A 25,898-nucleotide genomic window follows, 5' to 3' on the forward strand; every position below is an offset into this window, starting at 1 on the left:
CTGCCACAGTGCTACTCACCGCTGTTGCCACAGTCTGCACAGGAGATGAGCTCCTCTGGCTTCTTGTCGCGGTTCGACTCCTTGGTCCCCAGGCAGAAGCTGCAGATAGGGATGGGCTCCGCCACAGGCTGAGAGTGAGAGACAGACAGAGAGTGAGATATATAGATAAACGGGAGTCAGACGGGGGGGGGGGTTGGAGAGTGGAAGGACAAGGACACAGAAAGAGTCACAAAACAGCTCCATTCAACTGCTTCATTATACCAGACAGGAGGGGGAGGGGCAGTAATCACTGTGTGTCCACATTCAGATCACTGTCAATGTGCCACAGAGACAGCAGTTACAGTTCACTCAGACAGCAAATGAATAAAGAATTTGTCAGTCAGATTAAGCGAACGGCAGAGGCAGCAGACTATTCCCTGGTGATGACGTTGTGACCTAACAGATGACCATTAAAGGCTATGATGATGATGAGAAACTGCCTATATTCTCAGGTTATAACTGACGATCTAGGAGACAGTTTTGCCTTTTAAATTAGAATGTATGGACACGGGGACCTGATCCTAGCTAGATCAGCACACCAACTGAGACGCTTGATACATAAGAGCCCAGAGGTGATAGTTACTACACTACCCAGGGGTCTTTGTTCCACTCAACTGGATTCCCATATCATTTCCAGAGCAGCTCTGCGGCGTGAGCACCACTAAAGGCCCTGTTCTGTTCCGATGCTTATTCTGTAGCACGCAGTCTTGACATTCACTTCTGGGACACCATAAATCTTTTAGCATGGAGCAGGAGAAGATAGTGACCCATGAACCTGTTTGAGACACACACAAACATGCATAGACAGACACACACAAACTCATCCACACACAAACTCTCCCTCTCGCAGGGCAGCTACACAGCGCCCAGGGGGGTAGCCAGTGGTGGAGGGAGGCTGATGACCAGGCCTGGAATTTTGTGATTTTAGGCAGTTTGACCTTCAAGGGAGGTGCTAGGGCACCAAGGCCACTAACCAAAATAGCCAATTAAATTGATTTGAAAACCCCGAAACAGTAGCTATTCATTCTGTTAAGAAAAACACAAGTGTATGTAAATGTACATAAAGAATGAGCCTAAATGTCAAAGTGTAGGTGAAAGCCTTTGGCTACAGCCTGTCATGTACAGACCTATGCGGACATGAGGGAGGCGCATGAAAATGGTCAAATAACCCATTCTTGAAAAAAATTGTATCTGCGAGAGCTAAGCCTTGCCTCATGGTATATTTTAGCAATAATGACACTTAATTACATATACTTTTGTATATAATGTGTATGTGGACACCGCTTCAAATTAGTAGAGTCGGCAATTTCAGGCAGACCCGTTGCGGACACCTGTTGCTTACTGAAGAGCTCAGTGACATTCAACGTGGCACCGTCATAGGACACCACCTCAGTTCGTCAAAAGTCTTCCCTGCTAGAGATGCCCCGGTCAACTGTAAGGGCTGTTGTTGTGAAGTGGAAACAACGGCTCTGCTGCAAAGTGGTAGGCCACACAGGGTCAAAGTACAGGACCGCCGAGTGCTGAAGCGCGTGGCATGTACAAATCATCTGTCCTCAGTTGCAACACTCATTACCAAGTTCAAAACTGCCTCTGGAAGCAACGTCAGCACAAGTACTGTTCATCGGGAGCTTTGTGAAACAGGTTTCCATGGCCGAGCAGCCGCACACAAGCCTAAGATCACCATGCGCAATGCCAAGTGTCAGTTGGAGCGGTGTAAAGATTGCCGTCATGAATCACACTTCACCATCTAGCAGTCTGTCAGACAAATCTGGGTTAGGTGGACGCCAGGAGAACGCTACATGCATAGCGTCAACTGTAAAGTTTGGTGGAGGAAGAATAACGGGCTATGCCTCTTAATGCTACAAAATACAGTACTATGACAGTCTAGGCAATTCTGTGCTTCCAACAGTTTGGGGAAGGCCCTTTCCTGTTTCAGCATGACAATGCCCCCGTGCACAAAGCGGGGTCCATACAGAAATGGTTTGTCGAGATCGGTGTGGAAGAACTTGACTGGCCTGCACAGAACCCTGACCTCAACCCCATCGAACACTTTTGGGGTGAATTGGAACGCCGACCGCGAGCCAGGCCCAATTGCCCAACCACACTAATGCTCGTGGATGAATGGAAGTCCCCACAGCAATATTCCAACATCTTGTGGAAAGCCTTCCCAGAAGAGTGGAGGCTATTAAAGCATAAAAGGGGTACCAACTCCTTATTAATGCCCATTATTTTGGAATGAGCTGTTCGATGAACAGGTCTCCACATACTTTGTCATTACTTATAAACATACATACGCACACGATCCTCTGTTCGGACCTCCACCCTGGACATGGGATCTTATCCCAGAGGCCGATCCAAAAACAACGCGGTCGCCGCAGGATAGGCAGAAGGTGAGCATGTCATACACCACTTCCGAGCATGTCATTCACCACTATCTAGACAACAAGGTGGACAAAATTATGGCACGAGTTGCCATCCAGAGAGACAGAGAATGTAACATTCTCTTTCGCAGAAACATGGCTCACTCAGGATATGTTGTCAGAGTCGGTACAGCCACCCGGTTTCTTAGCACATTGCGCCGACAGAAACAAACAACTCTTTGGTAAGAAGAAGGGCGGGGGTTGTATGCCTTATGGTGTAATCATGACAACAAACAGGAACTCAAGTCCTTTTGTTCACCCGACCTAGAATTCCTTACAATCAAATGCAAACTGCATTCTCTACCAAGAGAATTCTCTTCGATTATAGTCACAGCCGTGTATACTTTAATAATGTCTACATATCCTACATTACTCATCTCATATGTATATACTGCATTCTAGAGGTCGACCGATGAATTAGGGCCAATTTCAAGTTTTCATATCGGAAATGGGTATTTTTGGGAGCCAATTTGCAGATTTTTATTTATTTTTATATACCTTTATTTAACTAGGCAAGTCAGTTAAGAACACATTCTTATTTTCAATGACGGCCTAGGAACGGTGGGTTAACTGCCTTGTTCAGGGGCAGAACGACAGATTTTCACCTCGTCAGCTCGGGGGATTCAATCTTGCAACCTTGGTTAATTAGTCCAAAGCAATAACGGCCTGCCTCTCTCTCGTTGCACTCCACAAGGAGACTGCCTGTTACGTGAATGCAGTAAGCCAAGTTAAGTTGCTAGCTAGCATTAAACTTATCTTATAAAAAACAATCAATCATAATCACTTGTTAACTACACATGGTTAATGATATTACTAGATATTGTTTAGAGTGTCCTTTGTTGCATATAATCTGACTGAGCATACAATCATACAAGTATCTAAGTATCTGACTGAGCGGTGGTTGGCAGAAGCAGGCGCGTAAACATTCATTCAAACAGCACTTTCGTGCGTTGTGCGTCAAGCATTGCGCTGTTTATGACTTCAAGCCTATCAACTCCCGAGATGAGGCTGGTGTAACCCAAGTGAAATGGCTAGCCAGTTAGCGTGCGCTAACAGCGTTTCATACGTCACTCGCACTTAGCCTTCTGGTAGTTGTTCCCCTTACTCTGGATGGGTATCGCTGCTTCGATGACGGCTGTTGCTGTTGTGTTGCTGTTTCGAGCCCAGGGAGGATCGAGGAGAGGGACGGAAGCTATACTGTTACACTGGCAATACTGAAGTGCCTATAAGAACATCCAATAGTCAAAGGTTAATGAAATACAAATGGTATAGAGGGAAATAGTCATATAATTCCTATAATAACTACAATCTAAAACTTCTTACCTGGGAATATTGAAGACTCATGTTAAAAAGGAAACACTAGCTTTCACATGTTCTCATGTTCTGAGCAAGGAACTGAAACGTTAGCACATATTGCACTTTTACTTTCTTCTCCAACACTTTGTTTTTGCATTATATAAACCAAATTGAACATGTTTAATTATTTACTTGAGACTAAATTGATTTTATTGATGTATTATATTAAGTTAAAATAACTGTTCATTCAGTATTGTTGTAATTGTCATTATTACAAATTTAATATTAAAATTAAAATCATCTGATTAATCGGTATCGTTTTTTTGGTCCTGGCGTTGAAAAAAAAATCATAAATCGGTCGACCTCTACCACATTCAATACCATCTACAGCATCTTGCCTATGACGCACGGCCAACGCTTATCCATAGATTTACATGTACATATTCATCCCTTACATTTGTGTATAAAGTAGTCTTTGTGAATTTGTTAGCGTGCTTGTTAGATATTACTGCACTGCCGGAACTAGAAGCACAAGCAATTCTCTACTCTCACATTAACATCTGCTAACCATGTGTATGTGACCAATAAAATTTGATTTGACACACACAGTCAAAAGTTTTAGAACACCTACTCATTCAAGGGTTTTTATTTGGACTATTTTCTACATTGTAGAATAATCATAAAAACATCAAAATTATGAAATGGCATCGTGAAGTAACCAAAAAAAGTTCAACAAATCCAAATATATTTTATATTTGAGATTCTTCAAAGTAGCCACCCTTTGCCTTGACAGCTTTGCACACGCTTGGCATTCTCTCAACCAGCTTCACCTGGAATTCTTTTCCAACAGTCTTGAAGGAGTTCCCACATATGCTGAGCACTTGTTGGCTGCTTTTCTTTCACTCTGCGGTCTAACTCATCCCAAGCCATCTCAATTTGAGGCATTTGTTTTGGCATATCTGTATTCCCAGTTTTGTAAAATCCCAGTTATGTGAAATCCATAGATTGGGGCTTAATTACATTTATTTCAATTGACCGATTTCTTCATATGAACTATAACTCAGTAAAATATTTGAATTTGAAGCATGTTGCATTTATATCTTTGTAGGCTAAACACCAGTCGTGTTTTACAAAAAGAATGTAGGATAACTATTAATATGTAAAGGCTCAATTCTGTGACATACTTGAGACACTGTTCGTTCCGATAGGAGAAAAAGGCCAATGCCTGTTTTGCACTGCAATCGGAGTGGAGGCAGCCAACATTTTGAAACTATTAAACCATAAACGTAATTACTTAAAACCTCAATGTTTTGTCATTTTATGGGGCATGTCTTACCATGTTCCGGCCATAGGAATGTTAAAAGTATTATTTTATAAACACTTCCTCATATGCCGTTGAAACCAGCAATTCTCTCATGTTCCCAACTGTCCTTCGTTGTCCAGCAGCCAAAGACACAATCCTAGTCATATTAAAAGGCCATGCTTGTGGTCGCTTCTTTAGATCTTCCCTCATTCTACATTTTGTTTTGATACTTTCATCTCAGCCATATCAAACCTCTTGCATTTGCGGTGTACTTTTGAGAACTGTGTTTGCCCGCTAATTGCATTTGGGAACATTTGCGCTTATACTGCCATGTGCGCATTGCTACGTTTATAAAATGTGAGCAAATAGCCTAATAGTTTAGCAACATTTTAAGCTAAACGTTCTGATCTGTTGCATCAGCCTGTTATTTATGTTTTTATTTTTTATGTACAGTGGTAGTATTATTTGGGATCTATCGCATCCAACAATTGTCCCAGTGTATGTTTGGAATATTTATATTTCACACAGAAGGACAAGCTGACCAATAGAATAGGTCAACTTTTGTACTGTGGGGGATAGTAGATTGACATAGGCTAGTGTTTTTACTGTTTGTTAGACCTACTCATCTTATTGGCTGAAGAAAAGTTAACGTGGACCGTTCTATCATCTTCAACATGCACCTCGAAATTCAATAAGGACGTGCACCGTTCCATCCTCAATGTGTCTGGCTTCACTTGTAGCCTACTTCGGAGCTGCAATGCCTGTGAGAAGGACCCAATCACGTGATGGGTATTGGCTAATAAGAATTGAGATATCGGAGAGAGCCATGCGAGTGTGAGGTGCTTCGGAGTAGGCTACGGCGATTGGCAGCCGGGAGAAGGGAATTATGAATATTATATCCAGTCCAAGGGAACAATGGCCACACGGCATGATTTTTTAATCGGGGGGAGGGGGCATTTCGGTCACAAAGCGGCATCGATGGCCGCCGAGAAATTCGAGCCCTGCTGATGACTAAAGGGGGCTGGGAGGTAGGCGGCCTGGACTGGGGTTAGAATATAGGGCTGGCGCTAGGGTACAGGTTTGGGGCTGGGGCAGGTACAAAGATATTCCTGGCTGGCCATAGCTCAACACGGGGAGGGAAGAGGGAAGGAGCAAGTCCAGGCAGGGAGTAAGGAGAGACGGGCTGAAGAGCTTGATTTATTGAGTTCATTTATCTCAGACTCAGGCTCCCGCTTTCCATACAGGGACACCTCTCATCACACCACAAACACACAGAGACACAGAGAGAGAGAGAGAGAGAGAAAGAAAGCGAGAGGAAGAGAGAAAATATGGCAGCAGCCCTTTGTGCAGCCTCCCAATCATTCCTGCCAGTTCAGCGGGAGGGAAGTGATTGACCTGTGTCTGTGCTCTCTCACACTCGTTTGCTTTCTCCGCGAGTAACTAGCCCAGGCAGAGTCCAGGCATCGTGTTTCATACAAACATTACAGTGCAGGGTTTAATTTGTGACATGACTAATTACTGTCTGACTGACTAAAATAATCCAAAAGATACAAAAGAGCTAATCGTTTTCCAAGATATGTGTGGGAGAAATGGAATAGGCCTACATTTCCTTTAAAATCCTCATGAGGTTTGCTTTCTTTATTTCAAAAGCCAACATTTGTCACGTTAGTAAAGTAAAAAAGGAGGGAAACCTAAGACTAACATCGGACTACTGCTGGGCATATTTTTAAACCTCTGTCTCTCTGTGTGTGTGTGACCTCTATGCTACTATGCACACTAGATAAGAGAGATGATTTCAACAGGAAACACCAGTTAGTCACAACACAGACACGCCTATAACGTCTCACCATGCCAACAGAGTAATCTACCCGCTCGACTTGAACAACAACTAGCAGACAGAGACCAAAACACGTCCTTCAGGTTAGAGTGAGGGCTCAGGTCCTTTATACCGAGACGGGCAGGGAGAGTCTCCATCTCTATCCTGACACGTCTTACCCTCTGTATCACTAAGGGCCTACACTTGAGCATAAACAAAGCCTAGCTGATAGAAAGGTTTGTAGGACTGCATTTTCCACAGATTAGATGTGAAAGATACACTGGCCCATGCTACGGGGGCAGATGTGTGGGGTGTACAATACACTAGCTGAGAGATGTACTGTGAGAATGGCCTGGTTTCTCCTTGGCCATTTGCAGTGGTACTGGGTGTAAGAGGTGGAGGGAGATAATGAAAGAGAGAGCAATGAAGAGAGGATGGGAGGATAAGGATGGGGGGGGGGGAATGAGAAAAGCTGTCCTGTTGTCCTTGTCTCCTCTCAAGTCAAGGTTCTCATTAACATGTGAAACCCATCTCAATGTCCAACCAGGTGGTGCCGGGCAGCCACCTCCCCAATACAGACCCAAACCTCTTAACACAACCTCATTGATCATTGTTACACACTGCTCGCTCGCACACTCACGTCACGAGAAATACACACACACACAGACACGCACGCCCACTTGGCCATAGCAGGAATATGGAATGAAGGAGGACTACTTAACATACAGTTGAAGTCGGAGGTTTACATACATTTACATTTAAGTCATTTAGCAGACGCTCTTACAACTTAGCCAAATACATTTAAACTCACTTTGTCACAATTCCTGACATTTCATCCTAGTTAAAAATTCCCTGTCTTAGGTCAGTCAGGATCGCCACTTTATTTTAAGAAAGTGAAATGTCAGCTTTTGTTTCTTTCAACACATTCCCAGTAGGAGCTTACATACACTCGATTAGTATTTGGTAGCATTGCCTTTAAATTGTTTAACTTGGGTCAAACATTTCGGGTAGCCTTCCACAAGCTTCCCACAATAAGTTGGGTGAATTTTGGCCCATTCCTCCTGACAGAGCTGGTGTAACGAAGTCAGGTTTGTAGGCCTCCTTGCGAAAACACTTTTTCAGATCTGCCCACAAATGTTCTATGGGATTGAGGTCAGGGCTTTGTGATACTATTGTTTGTACAGATTAATGTGGTACCTTCAAGCATTTGAAAATTGCTCCCAAGGATGAACCAGACTTGTGAAGGTCCAAAAACGAGGACTTGGCTGATTTCTTTTGATTTTCCCATGATGTCAAGCAAAGAGGCACTGAGTTGGAAGGTCGGCCTTGAAATATATCCACAGGTACACCTCCAATTGACTCAAATGATGTCAATTAGTCTATCAGAAGCTTCTAAAGCAATGACATCATTTTCTGGAATTTACTAAGCTGTTTAAAAAGGCACAGTCAACTTAGTGTATGTAAACATCTGACTCACTGTAATTGTGATGGATTATTTCACTTATAAATCACTGTGTCTGTAAAAAACTGTTGGAAAAATTACTTGTGTCATGCACAAGGTAGATGTCCTAACAGACTTGCCAAAATGATAGTTTGTTAACAAGGAATTTGTGGAGTGGTTGAAAAACGAGTCTATGTAAACTTCCGACTTCAACTGACGGTGGAGTAATAAAACATGGTTCGATGGCTCAGTTGGTTGAGTGGAGAATGCTGTTAGGAACACCCGAGTAGTGGGTTTGACTCCTGCACGGACTAGTGGACCACATTCTGAAAAGCCGTAAAACGGACAAAATCCATTTGGATGAACTACATGACCATATTATTACACGTGTTGGGGTTTCAGTTGAAATAGACATGTTTCCTGCCAGTCTAGCTGTTGGAAGCAGTGGGGCACCGTACAGTTGTGAGATTAACGAGGTAACAAGGGTAAATCCCCTGTATCAAAAAGGTACAAATTGGCCATGTGTGGTGTGTGTGGCAGCAAAATACTTCCCAGATGGAGAACACATTGACCCCATTTGCTGGATTACAGGTCCAGTCACTCCCAGCAACAAACAAACATTCTCATCGCTCTCTCCCTCCCTAACCACTTTATCTTCAGTCAGTCTGATAATGGCTCTCCGCCAGACTATTGTCCAGATGATGTGTGTCTGGGTGTTAATGTTAGCACCTCTGGTGTGAATGTGGAAAGTGGGAACACCTAGCCAGTGAAATATGAGCTCTGTTAGATTATAATAGTGACACACCATCACTAACAACCTGTTCATAATACACCCCTATTTAGAGTCCAAGCATAGGCTAAATACGTCCACAAGGAAATATCATTGCCCGAGTGAAGAATAGGTCAACGGACGTGGACTGAGCACAGAGTAGAAGCATATTCAAATTTTGCCAGCAGCAGCATACCACCCTGCATATACCACTGCTGGCTTGCTTCTGAAGCTATGCAGGGTTGGTCCTGGTTAGTTCCTGGATGGGAGACCAGATGCTGCTGGAAGTGGTGTTGGAAGGACAGTAGGAGGCACTCTTTCCTCTGGTCTAAAAATAAATATCCCAATGCCCCAGGGCAGTGATTGGGGACACTGTCCTGTGTAGGGTGCAGTCTTTCGGCTGGGACGTTAAACGGGTGTCCTGACTCTCTGAGGTCATTAAAGATCCCATGGCACTTATCGTAAGAGTAGGGGTGTTAAAAACTTCTTAAGGTATAGGGGGCAGCATTTTCACTTTTGGATAAATAGGGTGCCCAATTTCAACTTCCTGCAACTCATGCCAGGAATATAAGATATGCATATTATTAGTAGATTTGGATAGAAAACACTGAAGTTTCTAAAACAGTTTGAATCATGTCTGTGAGTATAACAAAACCCAGAGGACTAACCGTTCAGATTCTTTTTTTTTTGAGGTCTCCGTCTGTTCAGTGAATTCTCATTGAGAAATTATATTTCTTATGCACTTGTTTTCAGTTCCTACTGCTTCCACTGAATGTCACCAGTCTTTGGAATTTGGTTGAGGTTATTCCTTTGTGCAATGAAGAAGTACGGCCATCTAGGAAATGGGTAACACTGTTGAGAATTGGCCAAGACATGACAAGTAGTGTTAGTTTCCTCTCGTCCTCTATTGAAAACAGATAGACCCGTCTTCAATTTGATCGATTATTAATGTTTAAAAATATTTAAGTTGTATTACAAAAGTAGTTTGAAATGTTTTGGCAAAGTTTACAGGCAACTTTTGAAATATTTTGTAGTGACGTTGCGCAATTTGGAAGCTGTTTTTTCTGAATCAAACACGCCAAATAAATTTACATTTTGGACATATATGGACATAATTAATCGAACAAAAGGACCAATTGTGATGTTTATGGGACATATTAGAGTGCCAACAAAAGAAACTCGTCAAAGGTAAGGCATGTTTTATATTTTACCTCTGCGTTTTGTGTAGCGCCCGCAGGGTTGAAATATGCTACTCTTTGTTTACTGTTGTGCTATCATCAGATAATAGCTTCTTATGCTTTCGCCGAAAAGCCTTTTTAAAATCTGACATGTTGGCTGGACTCACAACGAGTGTAGCTTTAATTTAGTATCTTACATGTGTGATTTAATAAAAGTTTGATTTTTATATGATTTTATTTGATTTTGCCGCGCTGCATTTTCCCTGGCTTTTGGCCAAGTGGGACGCAAGCGTCCCCTATACCATAAGAAGTTAACCCCGGTGTCCTGGCTAAATTCCCAATCTGGCCTTCAATCCATCACGGTCACCTAATAATCCCCAGTTTACAATTGGCTCATTCATCCCCCTCTCCCCTGTTACTATTCCCCAGGGCGTTGCTGCAAATGAGAACGTGTTCTCAGTCAACTTACCTGGTAAAATAACAGATAAATAAAATTTAAAAATTACACCTCAGGACAGGGCGACCAAGCAATATTGTGAGCAAGTATAGAGAGCTCTACATTATTATTCTGAAAGGAATTATATGGAGGCTGTGCTGTTGCTGTCTGTATAAGCAGGTGTGTGTAGATGTATGCGTGCGTTTGTTAGACAACTCAAATTCAAACCTTTCCAATGGAGGATATTTTTTTTTTACTGGGAGTAATATTTTTCCTGCTAAAATAAAATATTGTAAAAATAAAAAAGTTATGTCTCCTCTCTAAGGACACCGGGTGATGTGTTGGTTAAAAAGGTAAACAATGGCTGCCTCCAAAGTAAATCAACCTAAACTTCCCTAGACTCCATACACCTCCCTATAAGATGGTTTCGTTCACTACCAAATATCAGCCCTGTATTGGCTGTGAATGTTTTCCTCAAACCTACTTGTTCCATTGGTTTAGTAGTCTGCTAATATATCTGCTCTATTGTCAACCACTACCCAAAAAGGCTTCAAAGACATTGCCATCACGGCCCTGAAAGATGGTCCTCTCTCTTGACCCCAATGGTGTCCACTACTAAGAGAAATTGCTTTGTTCTTAACTGACTTGCCTTGTTAAATAGAGGTTGAATAAAGTACTCTGCCCGGCCACCTCTCTGACCTGGACGGCGCCACACACACACACCACACACACACACACACACACACAGACACAGAGAGAGAGACAATGACGTAGTGGTGGGGAGACTGCATTGACCCAGGGCACATAATCAATGTTTACTGGTATTTTGTATTCGTGTCCTGTGTAGCGCTCCTCCTTCAACCTTGAGCAGAAAGAAAACACTAGAAAGAAAACACTAGATTGTAATGTTGTAATGTTCGCTAAAAAAGCGAAGGACAGCTAACATCTATGCGAGAGGTTTCAGTAATTAGCCTAACCTACACAGGGCGAGCAGTACATGCGTATGCAATTACGTTTTGAAAGTGAATGGGATAAAGATCAAATTAGGCCAAATAATATATATATTGAAAGTAAAAGCACAGTAAAGAAATCTGTTGTGGGGTATTATTGTTATTATGATCATGGTTCTACAGTACAGCTCATTCATAGGTAGACAGCCACCATGCTAGCTGACAGAACAAAGCCCACGAGGTCGCGGAACACCACCACCCCGGTCAGTGTCGTTTCAGTTGTCGTCCCTCCAGTGACACGGCAACGTCAGTGAGGAGAACTCTGCTTCTCCTGGGTCCAGCTGCTGTGAAAAGGGCAAGCGCGGGGCCATAATCGCTCTTCACCTCACCGCTCTTCCCGACAACAGACTCAGGCCCATCCCCATCATATCCCCGTCCACTAGCCTCCTAATGGCCCATTAGGCTCATAACTACAGCCAGCTATGGGTGGCTCACCTCAGGAAAAGCAGAGATTTCCCATGTATATATCCGTGACCCTTGGATGACTCCACACACCCCTCGCCTCCCCCAATCTGGCCCACCAGTGACCTCCTAATAGGGGGAGAGCGAGTGGGTCTGCGATCCTGTTTGAATGGAGCTGGGCGACAGTCATTTGGGTGTCGAGTACACAAATCTCCCCTGCAATTGGGTCAAAGCCGAGGCTTATTCATTTGTTATGTTTTATTTCCCCTCCTTTCCTCCTCTCCTCTCCCCTCACCCACCCCTTCCCTTTCTAAATCACAACCCATAGCAATCATGCAGGCAATATGGCATTGATGAGACTTCGCCTGAGTGAGAGAGTGAGAGAAGTGTGAGTGTCGCGTCACACCCCACCAGCCACACACAAACACAGTGGGGCTAGCTAGAGGACAGGAAGTGGAGAGAGAGGCTCTATAGCTGAGATATGGAGAGACGGCTACTTGAATACTGCAAATAGCAGCATAAGAGGAACAGAGCTGTCTGGAGTGGAGGTTGTGTGAATGCCAAAGAGAAACATTCAAATAACTCTCCCCAAGACTGGCAGCTGTTGTAGTAGCAGTACACCCATGGTTCACCATGCAACGCCTCCAAGCAACACATGAACACTACAACGAAAGAGCCCGTTAACACACTATGAAAGTCATTCAACTAAGTCAAAGTCTGATCAGTCTTCAGCAGAGGCCCATCTGTGCCAGAGGGTCTGTAGTGCGTTAGCCTACACAGCCCTCGAGCCAGAAAGCCAGCCAATCAGTCAGCCGGTCAGTCAGCCAGGCATATGACTCCTGGCTGCTCACACCACTCTAATCCCAGGGTGCATCCCAAATGGCACCCTATTCCCTTTATTGGGTACTACTTTTGACTGGGGCCCTTAGGGCTCTGATCAAAAGCAGTGCACTGTGTAGGGGATAGGGTGCCATCGGGACCCAACCCTGCAGAATGAACCCGAAGCCCACACGAGACAAGCCACCTTGCACGGCAGAGTAGAGCAGAGATTTACAACACCCCCAGTCACAACAAAGTCTGTCTGGAGGGGCAAGGGCAGGACCTTTCAAATCACTATACACTACATCCTGGGTGGGACATTAACACCAGACACATGCTGGTAGATTTTGACATCCCCTGGTAGAATGTCTATTCCTCCCAGCCACACTGACAGTTGGTCACACAGAGCAGTTGGGCGCAGTTATTTTATAATTTTCTTATTAAACAAAGCCCCCATGTAAAAAAAAATCTATAATAATCATTTTTTTAAATGGTGTATGTGTCAGTTTTGGATGAGATAATCTCAAATGGTACAGTGGTGAAAGCAGGATGGGGTACAGCTGCAGCATAGGTTCAATATTTGGTTCAAACAATAGAGAGAGAAAGGTGGCGCTCTTGCCCACTGAAATGGGTCAATAACACACACTGATATCCACTTCTGTCTGTCATGTTCTGGGTTTTCCTTTGAAATCACTTTCAATCAATCAATCAAAAAAAAAAAAAAAAGTCATTAACTGTTGTTTTAATGTTACAAAACATGTGCGTGAGTTTTCTGTGATTTAGCTCATAATTTATTCACCTGCTGAAAAACAAATGTGAGTGCCTGGTAACATTTGGTCATCTACCACCCGCTGCAGCAGCTGGACCAAAAAGTTACATTTCCACCCTTCCACAATTCCAACTGATGGCTGATATGTGTGTGTACTGTATGCATTACTGTAGGGGTGCATGTGTGTGTACAGTATGTCAGCTTGCACGCACTTGTGTTTGTTCACAGTGCATGCCATGCGTTTATATGTGTGCATGAACGCATGCAATGGGTGTTATGCATGTTAGCTATGTGCGGTCCTGCCCCTGGGTAGTAGGAGAGGTTAGTGCCCATCCGGCTGCGGACTGTCAGGTTACCCTGTGGGTGTGTCTTCTGGCACCGTACTGGCCTGCATGTCTGCTCCTCTGCCACTGTCTCAGTCTCTTTTCTCTCTCCCTCCCTCCCTCTTCGTGACTGGGTAAGGTGGCCCAGGGCATGCGTCAGCCAGGCCTCTTCCTCTGCTCTTCCTGTTTTTTTTTCTCTCTCCCACACACACACTCTTCCTCTCATCTCCTGACAGCTCCTGACAGGGAGCAGCCCTGCAGCTGGTCGCCAGTCGCTCTCGCCCCAGCAGGACGCTCGCTATGGCGCCATGTGAATCTTCCCTGACCTCCTCCTCCCCTCTCTTTCTCCTCTTGCTGCATGCCTGAGACAGAAGGTTGGAGAGCAGCCCTCGCCCCTGGCAGCCGACCAGAGAGCACTAAGCTCATCCGCCTTGCACGGCGCTCCCTCACTCCTGCTGCCTCGTGGAGCATGCGACACGCCACCACTACGCCCAGACCCATCGCTGGCCCCCTGAAAGAGACACTGAAAGCCCTGGTACTCTGTGCCCAAGCCAGGGCTCCGAATACACACAGGTCGAATCGACCCACTGACTGCCACAGCGATGATACGCTTGTCCCCCCCCCCCATGGAGCTACATGTGGACCGACCTCTTGTACGCTCACATAGGGATTAAAACAGACTGCTGTCTAAGGTCTCTCTCTCACAGCTCTCCAACGGTCTTCCGGGTCAAGCGTCTCAAAATTGGGAGTCAATTTAGCAACAGTGTGTGGCTTTAGGGTCATGTTAATCACACAGAGACATGCAACACATCTCGTCTCGTCCCTTGCCTATATTCACGCTCCTATCTACGAAAATGATTTGACACCAGTGACCACTCACTCCAGCAACGACATTATCAGTCAACCCACGGCGTGCAAACCTATTGATCATGCAATCTTATTTCCCTAAAAATGTAAGTTATTTCCCTAAAAAGAAGCAAGGGATTTTGTGAGAGTACAGTGCACTGACTGGGTAAAAATGAAACTAAGTTCCAGGCTCAGCTTTGTGGGTTGCCAAACTCTACTGCCTGGCTGCCTGACCTGGCTACTAATTACACGTGATAAAGTAACATTTTAGGCGTCTTCCCTGGCAGCCTTACCACGACATGGAATCTACTATTCAGAATAAAGGTTGAGCCCTGCTGAGATTGATCGTGTGGTGGGTGTTCTGCCTTCAGCCTTGATTGTTTATTTCTTCCCACTGCCACAAAGGACAAATAAATTACCAATTGCTCTTTTAACGGTTAACCTTTTACACTTACACTGCGCATGTTTACAAAGAGACATTACATTGAGGAAGAGAATGTAGATGTATGGGACGGTGTGCGGCTTACCTTGTCCTTCTCGTGTGGCAGGAGGCGGACGGGCGGCAGGGAGTCCAGCACCACAGTACCCGTCCCATCTGACTGGGAGCTGCGGCTGATGAGGCGGAACAGCAGCCCATTCTTGGCCACTCTACCGTGGGCACACGCCCGCTTCAGCGCAACCCTCAGCTGCTGGTGGAACAGGCCGGGCCCCATGGAGCCACTGCCGGACAGGTAGGCTGCCACGTCACCCTGGCACTTGAGGAAGCGCTCAACACTCTTTAGGGTGGAGCCCCCTGTCTCATGAAGCCCCTCCAGGGAACGCTTGATCAGCTTGTTCCAGTCCAGTCCTGGTTTCTTCCCAGAGTGATGGTGGCTTCCCCCATGACCCCCATCCTCATGATGACCATCCTCTCCGTCTCCTTCCCCTTCACCGCTGCCCAGGCAGGGCTTGGGAAAGGCCAAGCGGCCGGGATTCTCTGGGTCCTTGTAGGAGTTGAGCCCCTTGTTAGACACTTTGAGAATAGTTCCATCCTTGACGCTGAGCTCCAGCTGTTCCAGTACAGTCTTGCGGTCCAGCCCGTGGGACATGGACACAGCGTTGCATATCCTTTCCTCCGACGGCCTCTGCTTCTGCTTCTTCACCTTCTTGATGGCCTCCAGGATCCAGGTGGTGTACATCGGGTTGGCCAGCTTCACCATGGCTGTGGCTGGAGGTCACGATGACGACACACACGCTAACACCCGTGGCGGGCAAAAGGTAAGCGTCCTGCGGCCTAAGCCGCCGCCTCCTCGCCCCTCTGCCCAAGGACTAGCCTTTGTCCCGGGGCTGCACAGAGTCCCTCAGAGCCTAAGCACGAGCAGCACGGCAGGGAGCAGCTCACCATAGCATAGCCCACCCCACCCACCCCCCCCAAATAAAACCTGGTCACCCACTACCCTCTCCCGGTAGGGTCAGTTAGCCTGAGGGAGAGCAGTGTCGTGGAGCACCAGATACTACACTAACTCTGGAGCTGTGGAGGACTGACTCGCACACTACGGCGGCTTTCACAATAACACTTGGGTATCTCAAACTACTGCCTGTTTCAAAAGGACAGAGGGAGAAACAGATAGAAACCTGTTGATTCAGTCTCCAATCAATGTAAATAACAGGCTCTCAATGTGATGTTTGAAACTGTGACCATCATCTTGAGTTGAAGATCAGTTGTAGTGTTTGGGAAGTCCAGGAGGACTTAAATGTCTTTCAGCCACGCGGCTCCAGTCGTTCTCTAGTCGTTCTCTTTCCTCTCTCCCTAGCGGTATCCACCTGTTCTAAGGCCTGGAAGGGAACAGATATCACACCCCATGGAGCAGTGAGGGCTCATTACCTTCATGCCAATTGCACTTCAACAGGAAATGCACTCTGCGGAAAAAAAAGAGCACACACATATGGCAGGGTCAGAGAAATGATGTGCAGGAGGGACAGCAACAAGACTGGGTCACAATCGGTAGACAAAAATTGTAATAATAAATAAAAAAAGTTTCTTAAAATGACATTTATATTGGAGTTGAGGTAATACTGCCGTTTCAAAACATTTCCTTCCTTTAGTGCTTACTGAATGCAACCTGTCAGAGCACATGTACAAACACACTTCTCAAAACAACAGCAGCAGTTAACCCACATGTGTTGTATGTGATAAATACATGCTACCTGAAGTCTAGATCAACATTACAGGACATGTGCAAAATAAAAAGCTAAAAGATTAAGGTTAAAGATTTGAGATACAAAACACATTTAGGTGGGGAAGAGAAACCCCTGAGCAAAGAGGGCATAAACCCAGATCTAAACATTGTCTTCCTTCACCAGTAGCTCCGGACAGTCCCAGACTAGTGTCTGTGAGTAGGGAAACCTAATCAACTGTGATAATGGAGGTAACTTTACAAAGTCTGGTTCACTATGTTTTTGTCTAATCCCCAAAACTACAGTAACTTTCATAACTGTGATGATAGTAACACAAACACTATAGTGGAGAAGGCCACACCACACTTACATGCTACATAACTAGTACAGTATCTTCATATACTTTTCACAACATCATGAATTGGGTTAGAAAACAGAGATTGAACGCAGGTAATAACAACACAACTGCACAGATTATGGGAAAACTAGCCACATGTGAGGAACACTTGTTATTATGACTTCTCCAAGCAACGTGGTTATCACTTTGCATAGCAGAACAAATCAACTGAAATAGCAACAAACACACAGAACACCAGCAAGCCACTTCTCATGGCTAGTTGGCTAACGTTAGTTGTGTTCAAGTGCCTTATATCAGCAAGCATGCAAACGTTAGCTAGCTTTCTACTCCATGCGCAACATAAACATGATCATTGATTACATGTGTATGGTAGTCAGTAACTGATGAAGATAAATCGTTTAAAAACTATGCTGCGACTTAGTAGCTGTGTTCGTTATCTGGCTAACATTGAGCATGTGTCTATCGTTAGTTAGCTAACGTTAGCCGTGTCGGTCAAAACAGATTGGTGGTTAACGTTCCAGTTAGCACAGCTAGTTACAGTAACGTTAGCGATCCATGAAACAGCCCCAAGTGCCTAACTTTCTCAATATTTACTGCTCTGGCTCTTTACGTCACTCTAGTACTGATATGAATTGTCAGGCAATTATGTGGTTACAAACCTTCCCGCGAACTGAAGTTATTTGCTTGGGAGTAGTGACGAAATAGCTCAAAATAGTAACAACGTGTAGTCTCGGTGAAGGAAAACCGTGTTTTGACACAATCAACAATGACAGATTCATACAACGCCCGAGGCTTCAAACAATAACACATAGCCATCACAAGGAATAATCCCATTTAGAATGTCATGGATGATATTCGCGGTGAGATCACGGCCTACAAAGCCGAGGCACAATGTAAATTACAAAACGGCCATAACCGCTATCCGGCAAGTGCAAACATGAAGATCTCAAAGTGCTTGAAGAATGTTCCATTAACATGACATGTTCTATGGCCGCTCGGCCTCCGCCTCGGCTCTGGGTGAAAATATTTCCCCGCAAGACGCGTCCCTACACACCGCTAGATAACTCTCACCTCTCCCTACTTCCTTCCTCCATCACCCACCCTCCCACCGAGTGCCTGCGGTGAAGCCAAGGCCGTTGGAGCGAAGTAGGCCTCGGCTCACTCACTCACTCACTCGCCCCCTCCTTCCTTCCATCCAACCAACCAACCACGGCCCCCCCCTCGCGATCTTCATCTCCCGTACCCCTTTCCCTCTACCTCTCGCGGTTCCCAGAAAGCTAGGACGGATCCAGTTCGGGTTTTAAAGGGAAGCTCGGAGAACTTGTAATATCCTCTCCCCACTAGCCGCTACTCACCGTGATTTCGTGTCGAGTTGCCGAGTAGAATGTGCCAAAATTCATTCGAATCAGAGACAACAACAAGCCCAAAAATGCAGCCAGAGACCAGAGGCTCCAAAGCTGACGCCATCTTTGAGTGGAACAGGAGCTCAGCTAGTGGGGGAGGGGGGAACAGTCGGGGCAAGGGACCGTCTGCATCGTTCAAACGCAAACCCTAGTGGACCGGACAGGAAAATACACTGCAAGGGGAGAGGGGGGGGGGGACAACAGAGTTGAAGCTGTGAGGGGTGGATATTGGTTGAACACATGAAATGGAAGAAAGGGACAGATGGTGAAGGGATAGGTGTTCTTGCTTTCTCCACTGGGGCGCGCGCACACGGATATTGCCGTTTAGGGGAACGTCTGAATTTATGCCTTACAGCTGGCTCGTAAGAGAAATCAAAGCAACTGAGTGTGGTTTTAATGTTAGAGGGTATTTAAAGATCAAACAAGAGCCCTCCACACAGCCAGGTAGGTTCTGCAATCTATTGCAGCAGCTCTGTTATTTATTAGAGCAGGAGAATGAGCCAGCAACTTATACAGTGCTCGAAATAGGCCTAAATGTTGAGGGCTTGTTACTATATATCCGACCATGCTTAGTAGGCTATCACTTGACAAAGCCTATCTGTTTATGTTGAGCGCTTATTCTCCGCCAGTCAGATTATGATACGTGGGCAGCTATTATCCTCCCACAAAAAAACGATTATGTAAATTGCCCGCAATGCCAAGCAACAGTAAACCACACCATAATAATATAATTTTGGATTTCAACCTTCAATAGCTCTTACACAAAGCTTGCCATGACTATGTAAATGATATATTCTGAATCAGGGTAGGGAGGACAAAAATACACAGCTTTTTTTTGTTGGAATTTCATTTTCTTCCCTATTTACAATCATCGATAGCTCCTACACAATGAAATTATATATTCTGAGTCAGGGGAGGATGGACAAAAGTATAAATATTATACATGTTTTTCTTCAGGCTTTCAATCTTTAATATTTCTTGCATAAAGCTCTTACACAAATGGCAAGCTTTTTTATATATATTTTTTTGTCCATCCTCCACTGACTCAGAATATATACTTTCATAGTCATTGCACACTTTGTGTAAGAGCTATTGAATATTGAAAGTAAAATGAAAATTTTCTAAAAAATGTTTTACTTTCACCAACAACAAAAAAGCAGTGGATTTTTGTCCATCCTCCCCTGACATATATACATATAATGTTCATTGTCCTGGCAAGCTATGTGTAATAGTTATTCAAGATTGAAAGCCAGAAGATTTTTTTTTTAAGTCTACCCCCCCCCAAAAAAAAAGAAAGCAGTGGATTTTTGACCCCCCCCACCCTGATTCAGAATACATCACTATCAGATTCAGATTCATGAAATGCTTTGTACTGAAGATTGAAATCCAAAATATATTATAAAAACGTTTTTCTAGGTGTGGATTATTCTCCATCCACCCGATTCAGAATATACCTTCTTCATAGTCATCGCAAGCGTAGTTCAAAAGCTGTTGACGAGAGAAACCCGAATATCCAATACAAAACTAATTTCACCTCGGTATCATATCACCTATGAATGGTCTGCATTTCAGAAAGGGGGCTGCTTTCAACCCTGCTTGAAACAATATCATGTTATTTATTTGCATATTATTCTGTAAGGTAAGTCATTTAGGCATATTAAGAAGCTGATTAAACAGCATGATCATTACACAGATGCACCTTGTGTTGGGGACAATAAAAGCCCACTAAAATGTGCAGTTTTGTCACACAACAATGCCACAGATGTCTCAAGTTTTGAGGGAGTGTGCACTTGGAATGCTGACTAAAAGATTGTCCACCAGAGCTGTTGCCAGATCATTTAATGTTAATTTATCTACCATAAGCCACCTCCAATGTCATTTTAGAGAATTTGGCAATATGGCCAACTGGCTTCACAACCGCAGACCATGTGTATCCACACCAGCCTAGGACCTCCACATCCGGCTTCTTCACCTGCAATGGGGTCTGAGATGAGCCACTCGGACAGCTGATATGCAAACCCACACTTTCAATCTAAGAATGTATGCACAAACTGTCAGAAATTGTCTCAGGGAAGCTCATCTGCATGCTAATCTTCCTCACGAGGATCTTAACCAGACTACAGTTCTGCATTGTAACTGACTTCAGTGGGCAAATGCTCACCTTCGATGGCCACTGGCAGTCTGGAGAAGCATGCTCTTTACTGGTGAATCCCGGTTTCAATTGTACCGGGCAGATGCTGCATTGTTGATTAAGGGCTTATACAGTGGGGCAAAAAAGTATTTAGTCAGCCACCAATTGTGCAAGTTCTCCCACTTAAAAAGATGAGAGGCCTGTAATTTTCATCATAGGTACACTTCAACTATGACAGACAAAATGAGGGAAAAAAATCCTGAAAATCACATTGTAGGATTTTTAATTAATTAATTTGCAAATTATGGTGGAAAATAAGTATTTGGTCACCTACAAACAAGCAAGATTTCTGGCTCTCGCAGACCTGTAACTTCTTCTTTAAGAGGCTCCTCTGTCCTCCACTCGTTACCTGCATTAATGGCACCTGTTTGAACTTCAGTATAAAATACACCTGTCCGCAACCTCAAACAGTTACACTCCACTATGGCCAAGACCAAAGAGCTGTCAAAGGACACCAGAAACAAAATTGTAGACCTGCACCAGGCTGGGAAGACTGAATCTGCAATAGGTAAGCAGCTTGGTTTGAAGAAATCAAATGTGGGAGCAATTATTAGGAAATGGAAGACATACAAGACCACTGATAATCTCCCTCGATCTGGGGCTCCAAGCAAGATCTCACCCCGTGGGGTCAAAATGATCACAAGAACAGTGAGCAAAAATCCCAGGACCACACGGGGGGACCTAGTGAATGACCTGCAGAGAGCTGGGACCAAAGTAACAAAGCCTACCATCAGCAAGGGCATTGAAGATGAAACAAGCATGACAATGATCCCAAACACACTGCCCGGGCAACGAAGGAGTGGCTTCGTAAGAAGCATTTCAAGGTCCTGGAGTGGCCTAGCCAGTCTCCAGATCTCAACCCCATAGAAAATCTTTGGAGGGAGTTGAAAGTCCGTGTTGCCCAGCAACAGCCCCAAAACATCACTGCTCTAGAGGAGATCTGCATGGAGGCATGGGCCAAAATACCAGCAACAGTGTGTGAAAACCTTGAAAAGACTTACAGAAAGCGTTTGACCTCTGTCATTGCCAACAAAGGGTATAAAACAAAGTATTGAGATAAACTTGTATTATTGACCAAATACTTATTTTCCACCATAATTTGCAAATAAATTAATAAAAAATCCTGCAATGTGATTTTCTGGATTTGTTTTCCATTTTGTCTGTCATAGTTGAAGTGTACCTATGATGAAAATTACAGGCCTCTCTCATCTTTGTAAGTGGGAGAACTTGCACAATTGGTGGCTGGCTAAATACTTTTTTTGCCCCACTGTAAGTAAGCATTTCACTATAAGGTCTACATATTCGGCGCATGTGACAAATAACATTTGATTTTTGATTTGAATGCACAGAGATACCATGACAAGACCCTGAGGTCCATTGTTGTTCCATTCATTATTATTTTTCTTATTATTTTTTGTCAGTTAAGAACAAATTCTAATTTACAATGACGGCCCACCCCGGCCAAACCCTAACCCGGTCGATGCTGGACCAATTGTGCGCCGCCCTATGGGACTCCCAATCACGGCCGGATGTGATGCAGCCTGGAATCGAACCAGGGTCTGTAGTGACACCTCTAGCACTGAGATGCATTGTCTTAGACAGCTGTGCCACTAGGGAGCTTTTCTGCCTTCACCTCATGTTTCAGCATGATAATGCACTGCCCCATGTCGCAAGGATCTGTACACAATTCCTTGAAGCTGAAAATATCCCAGTTTTTCCATGGCCTGCATAGTCACCAGACATTTCACCCATTGAGCATGGATCGACGTGTACGACTGCATGTTTAAGTTACCGCCAATGTCCAGCAAATTCACACAGCTGTTGACGAGGAGTGGGACAACATTCTACAGGCCACAATCAACAGCCTAATCAAACTCTATGCGAAGGTATCTGTGACCAATAGATGCATATCTGCATTCCCAATCATGCGAAATCCATAGATTTGGGCCTAATTTATTTTTTCAATTGACCGATTTCCTTATATGAGCTGGACCTCAGTAAAATCTGAGAAATTGTTGCATGTTGTGTTTTTATTTTTGCTAAGTGTATGTACCTAAAAGCAGTAGAGACAGGTTATTCAGAGCATGTGGGGTAGAGCCCCACCTGTTTTGCAAAAGAAAACACAAAAAAACATATACTCTACCATTCAAAAGTTTGGGGTCACTTAGAAATGTCCTTGTTTTTGAAAGAAAAACACTTTTTGTGTCCATTAAAATAACATCAAATTGATCAGTCTACAGTGTAGACATTGTTAATGTTGTAAATTACTATTGTAGCTGGAAACATCTACATAGAATATTTACATAGGAGTACATTATCAGCAACCATCGCTCCTGTGTTCCAATGGCACGTTGTGTTATCTAATCCCAGTTTATAATTTTACAAGGCTAATTGAGAAAACCCTTTTGCAATTATGTTAGCACAGCTGAAAACTGTTGAGCTGATAAACAAAGCAATAAAAATGTCCTTCTTTAGACTAGTTGAGTATCTGGAGCATCAAATCAAATTTTATTTATCACATACACATGGTTAGCAGATGTTAATGCGAGTGTAGCGAAATGCTTGTGCTTCTAGTTTTGTAATAACAAACGAGTAATCTAATCTAACAATTCCAAAACTACTACCTTATACACACAAGTGTAAAGGGATAAAGAATAAGTACATTAAGATATATATGAATGAGTGATGGTACAGAACAGCATAGGGAAGATGCAATAGATGGTATCAAGTACATTATATGCATATGAGATGAGTAATGTAGGGTATGTAAACATTATATTAAGTAGCATGGTTTAAAGTGGCTAGTGATATATTTTTTACATCAATTACCATTATTAAAGTGGCTGGAGTTGAGTCAGTGTGTGGCAGCAGCCACTCAATGTTAGTGGTCAGGGCGTGAGTTGGGGTGGGCAGTCTATATTTGTTTTTCTATGATTTTGGGGATTTCTATGTTTCGGCCTAGTATGGTTCTCAATCAGAGGCAGGTGTCATTAGTTGTCTCTGATTGAGAATCATACTTAGGTAGCCTGGGTTTCCCTGTTTGTTTGTAGGTGATTGTCTATGTTAGTTGCTTCTGTCAGCACAGTTCTTATGATAGCTTCACAGTCATTATTTGTTTATTGTTTTTGTCCAGTTTACTTTGTGTTTTTTTGTCATCTATTAAATTATGTATTCACACCACGCTGCGCTTTGGTCCACTTCTTACGACGATCGTGACACCAGCCCCTCTTCTTACCAGGAAGATGGTTGTTTCTGTCGACGCGATGCGTGAAGAAACCAGCTGGCTGCACCGACTCCGATAGAGTCTCTCGAGTGAGCCATGTTTCCGTGAAGCAAAGAACGTTACAGTCTCAGTCTCTGAGAGACTTCCAGCGCCGACAGAGATGGCAGCCTCACTTTGCGTTCCTAGGAATCTATGCAGTAATTTGTGGGTTCGATTACAGGCTCAACAATTTGTAAGTCGCTCTGGATAAGAGCGTCTGCTAAATGACTTAAATGTAATGTAAATGTAACATGGCCAGAAAAACAAAGAACATTCTTCTGAAACTCGTCAGTCTAATCTGGTTCTGAGAAATATTCCATGCGAGAAATTGCCAAGAAACTGAAATCTCGTACAACGCTGTGTACTACTCCCTTCACAGAGCAGCGCAAATAGGCTCTAACCAGAATAGAAAGAGGAGTGGGAGGCCCCGGTGCACAACTGAGCAAGAAGACAAGTACATTAGTGTCTAGTTTGGGAAAGCGATGCTTCACAAGTCCTCAACTGGCAGCTTCATTAAATAGTACCTGCAAAACACCAGTCTCAACATCAATAGTGAAGAGGCGACTCCGGGATGCTGGCCATCTAGGCATAGTTGCAAAGAAAAAGCTGTATCTCAGACTGGCCAATAAAAATAAAAGATTAAGATTGGCAAAAGAACACAGACACTGGGCACTTTGCGGGTACTATTTAATGCACCAGATTTGCCAGTTCCTGCTGTGAGATGTTACCCGACTCTTCCACCAAGGCACCTGCAAGTTCTCAGACATTTCTGGGGGGAATGGCCCTAGCCCTCAACCTCCGATCCAACAGGTCCCAAACGTGCTCAATGGGATTGAGATCCGGGCTCTTGGCAGAACACTGACATTCCTGTCTTGCAGGAAATCATGCACAGAACGAGCAGTATGGCTGGTGGCATTGTCATGGTGGAGGGTCATGTCAGGATGAGCCTGCAGGAAGGGAACCACATGAGGGAGTAGGATGTCTTCCCTGTAACGCACAGCGTTGAGATTGCGTGCAATGACAACAAGCTCAGTCCGATGATGCTGTGACACATTGCCTCAGGCCATGACGGACCCTCCACCTCCAAATTGATCCCGCTCCAGAGTACAGGCCTCGGTGTAACGCTCATTCCTTCCACGATAAACGTGAATCTGACCATTACCTCCGGTGAGACAAAACCGTGACTCGTCAGTGAAGAGCACTTTTTGCCCGTCCTGTCTTGTTCAGCGAAGGTAGGGTTGTTCCCATAGGCGAGGCTGTTGCCAGTGACGTCTGGTGAGGACCTGCCTTACAACAGGCCTACAAGCCCTCAGTCCAGCCTCTCTCAGCCTATTGTGGACAGTCTGAGCGCTGATGGAGGGATTGTGCGTTCCTGGTGTAACTCGGGCAGTTGTTGTTGCCATTCTTTACCTGTCCCGCAGGTGTGATGTTCGGGTGTACTGACCCTGTGGAGGTGTTGTTACACACAGTCTGCCACTGCAAGCTGTCCGTCCTGTCTCCCTGTAGCGCTGTCTTAGGCGTCTCACAGTACAGACATTGCAATTTATTGCCCTGGCCACATCTGCAGTCCTCATGCCTCCTTGCAGCATGCCTAAGGCACATTCACGCAGATGAGCAGGGACCCTGGGCATCTTTCTTTCAGTGTTTTTGAGTCAGTAGA

The 25,898-nt window shown here is 44.4% G+C and overlaps 1 protein-coding gene across 1 annotated transcript in view; it reads right to left on the reverse strand.

Annotated features, from left to right (window-relative positions):
- The window catches only part of LOC124034170 (histone acetyltransferase KAT6A-like), a 37,006-nt gene extending 18,103 nt beyond the window's left edge, over positions 1-18,903 (reverse strand). The window contains exons 1-3 of the mRNA XM_046346974.1: positions 18,738-18,903; positions 15,395-16,766; positions 20-128 (exon numbers count right to left, since the gene is read on the reverse strand). Coding sequence (XP_046202930.1) covers positions 20-128; positions 15,395-16,066 — 781 coding nt within the window. The 5' untranslated portion in view covers positions 16,067-16,766; positions 18,738-18,903. The remainder of the gene's footprint in view (positions 1-19; positions 129-15,394; positions 16,767-18,737) is intronic.
- Between the last annotated feature and the right edge of the window lie 6,995 nt (positions 18,904-25,898).

This window comes from Oncorhynchus gorbuscha, linkage group LG04, assembly GCF_021184085.1.
Source record: "Oncorhynchus gorbuscha isolate QuinsamMale2020 ecotype Even-year linkage group LG04, OgorEven_v1.0, whole genome shotgun sequence".
In the NCBI taxonomy this organism is placed as follows: Eukaryota; Metazoa; Chordata; class Actinopteri; order Salmoniformes; family Salmonidae; genus Oncorhynchus; species Oncorhynchus gorbuscha.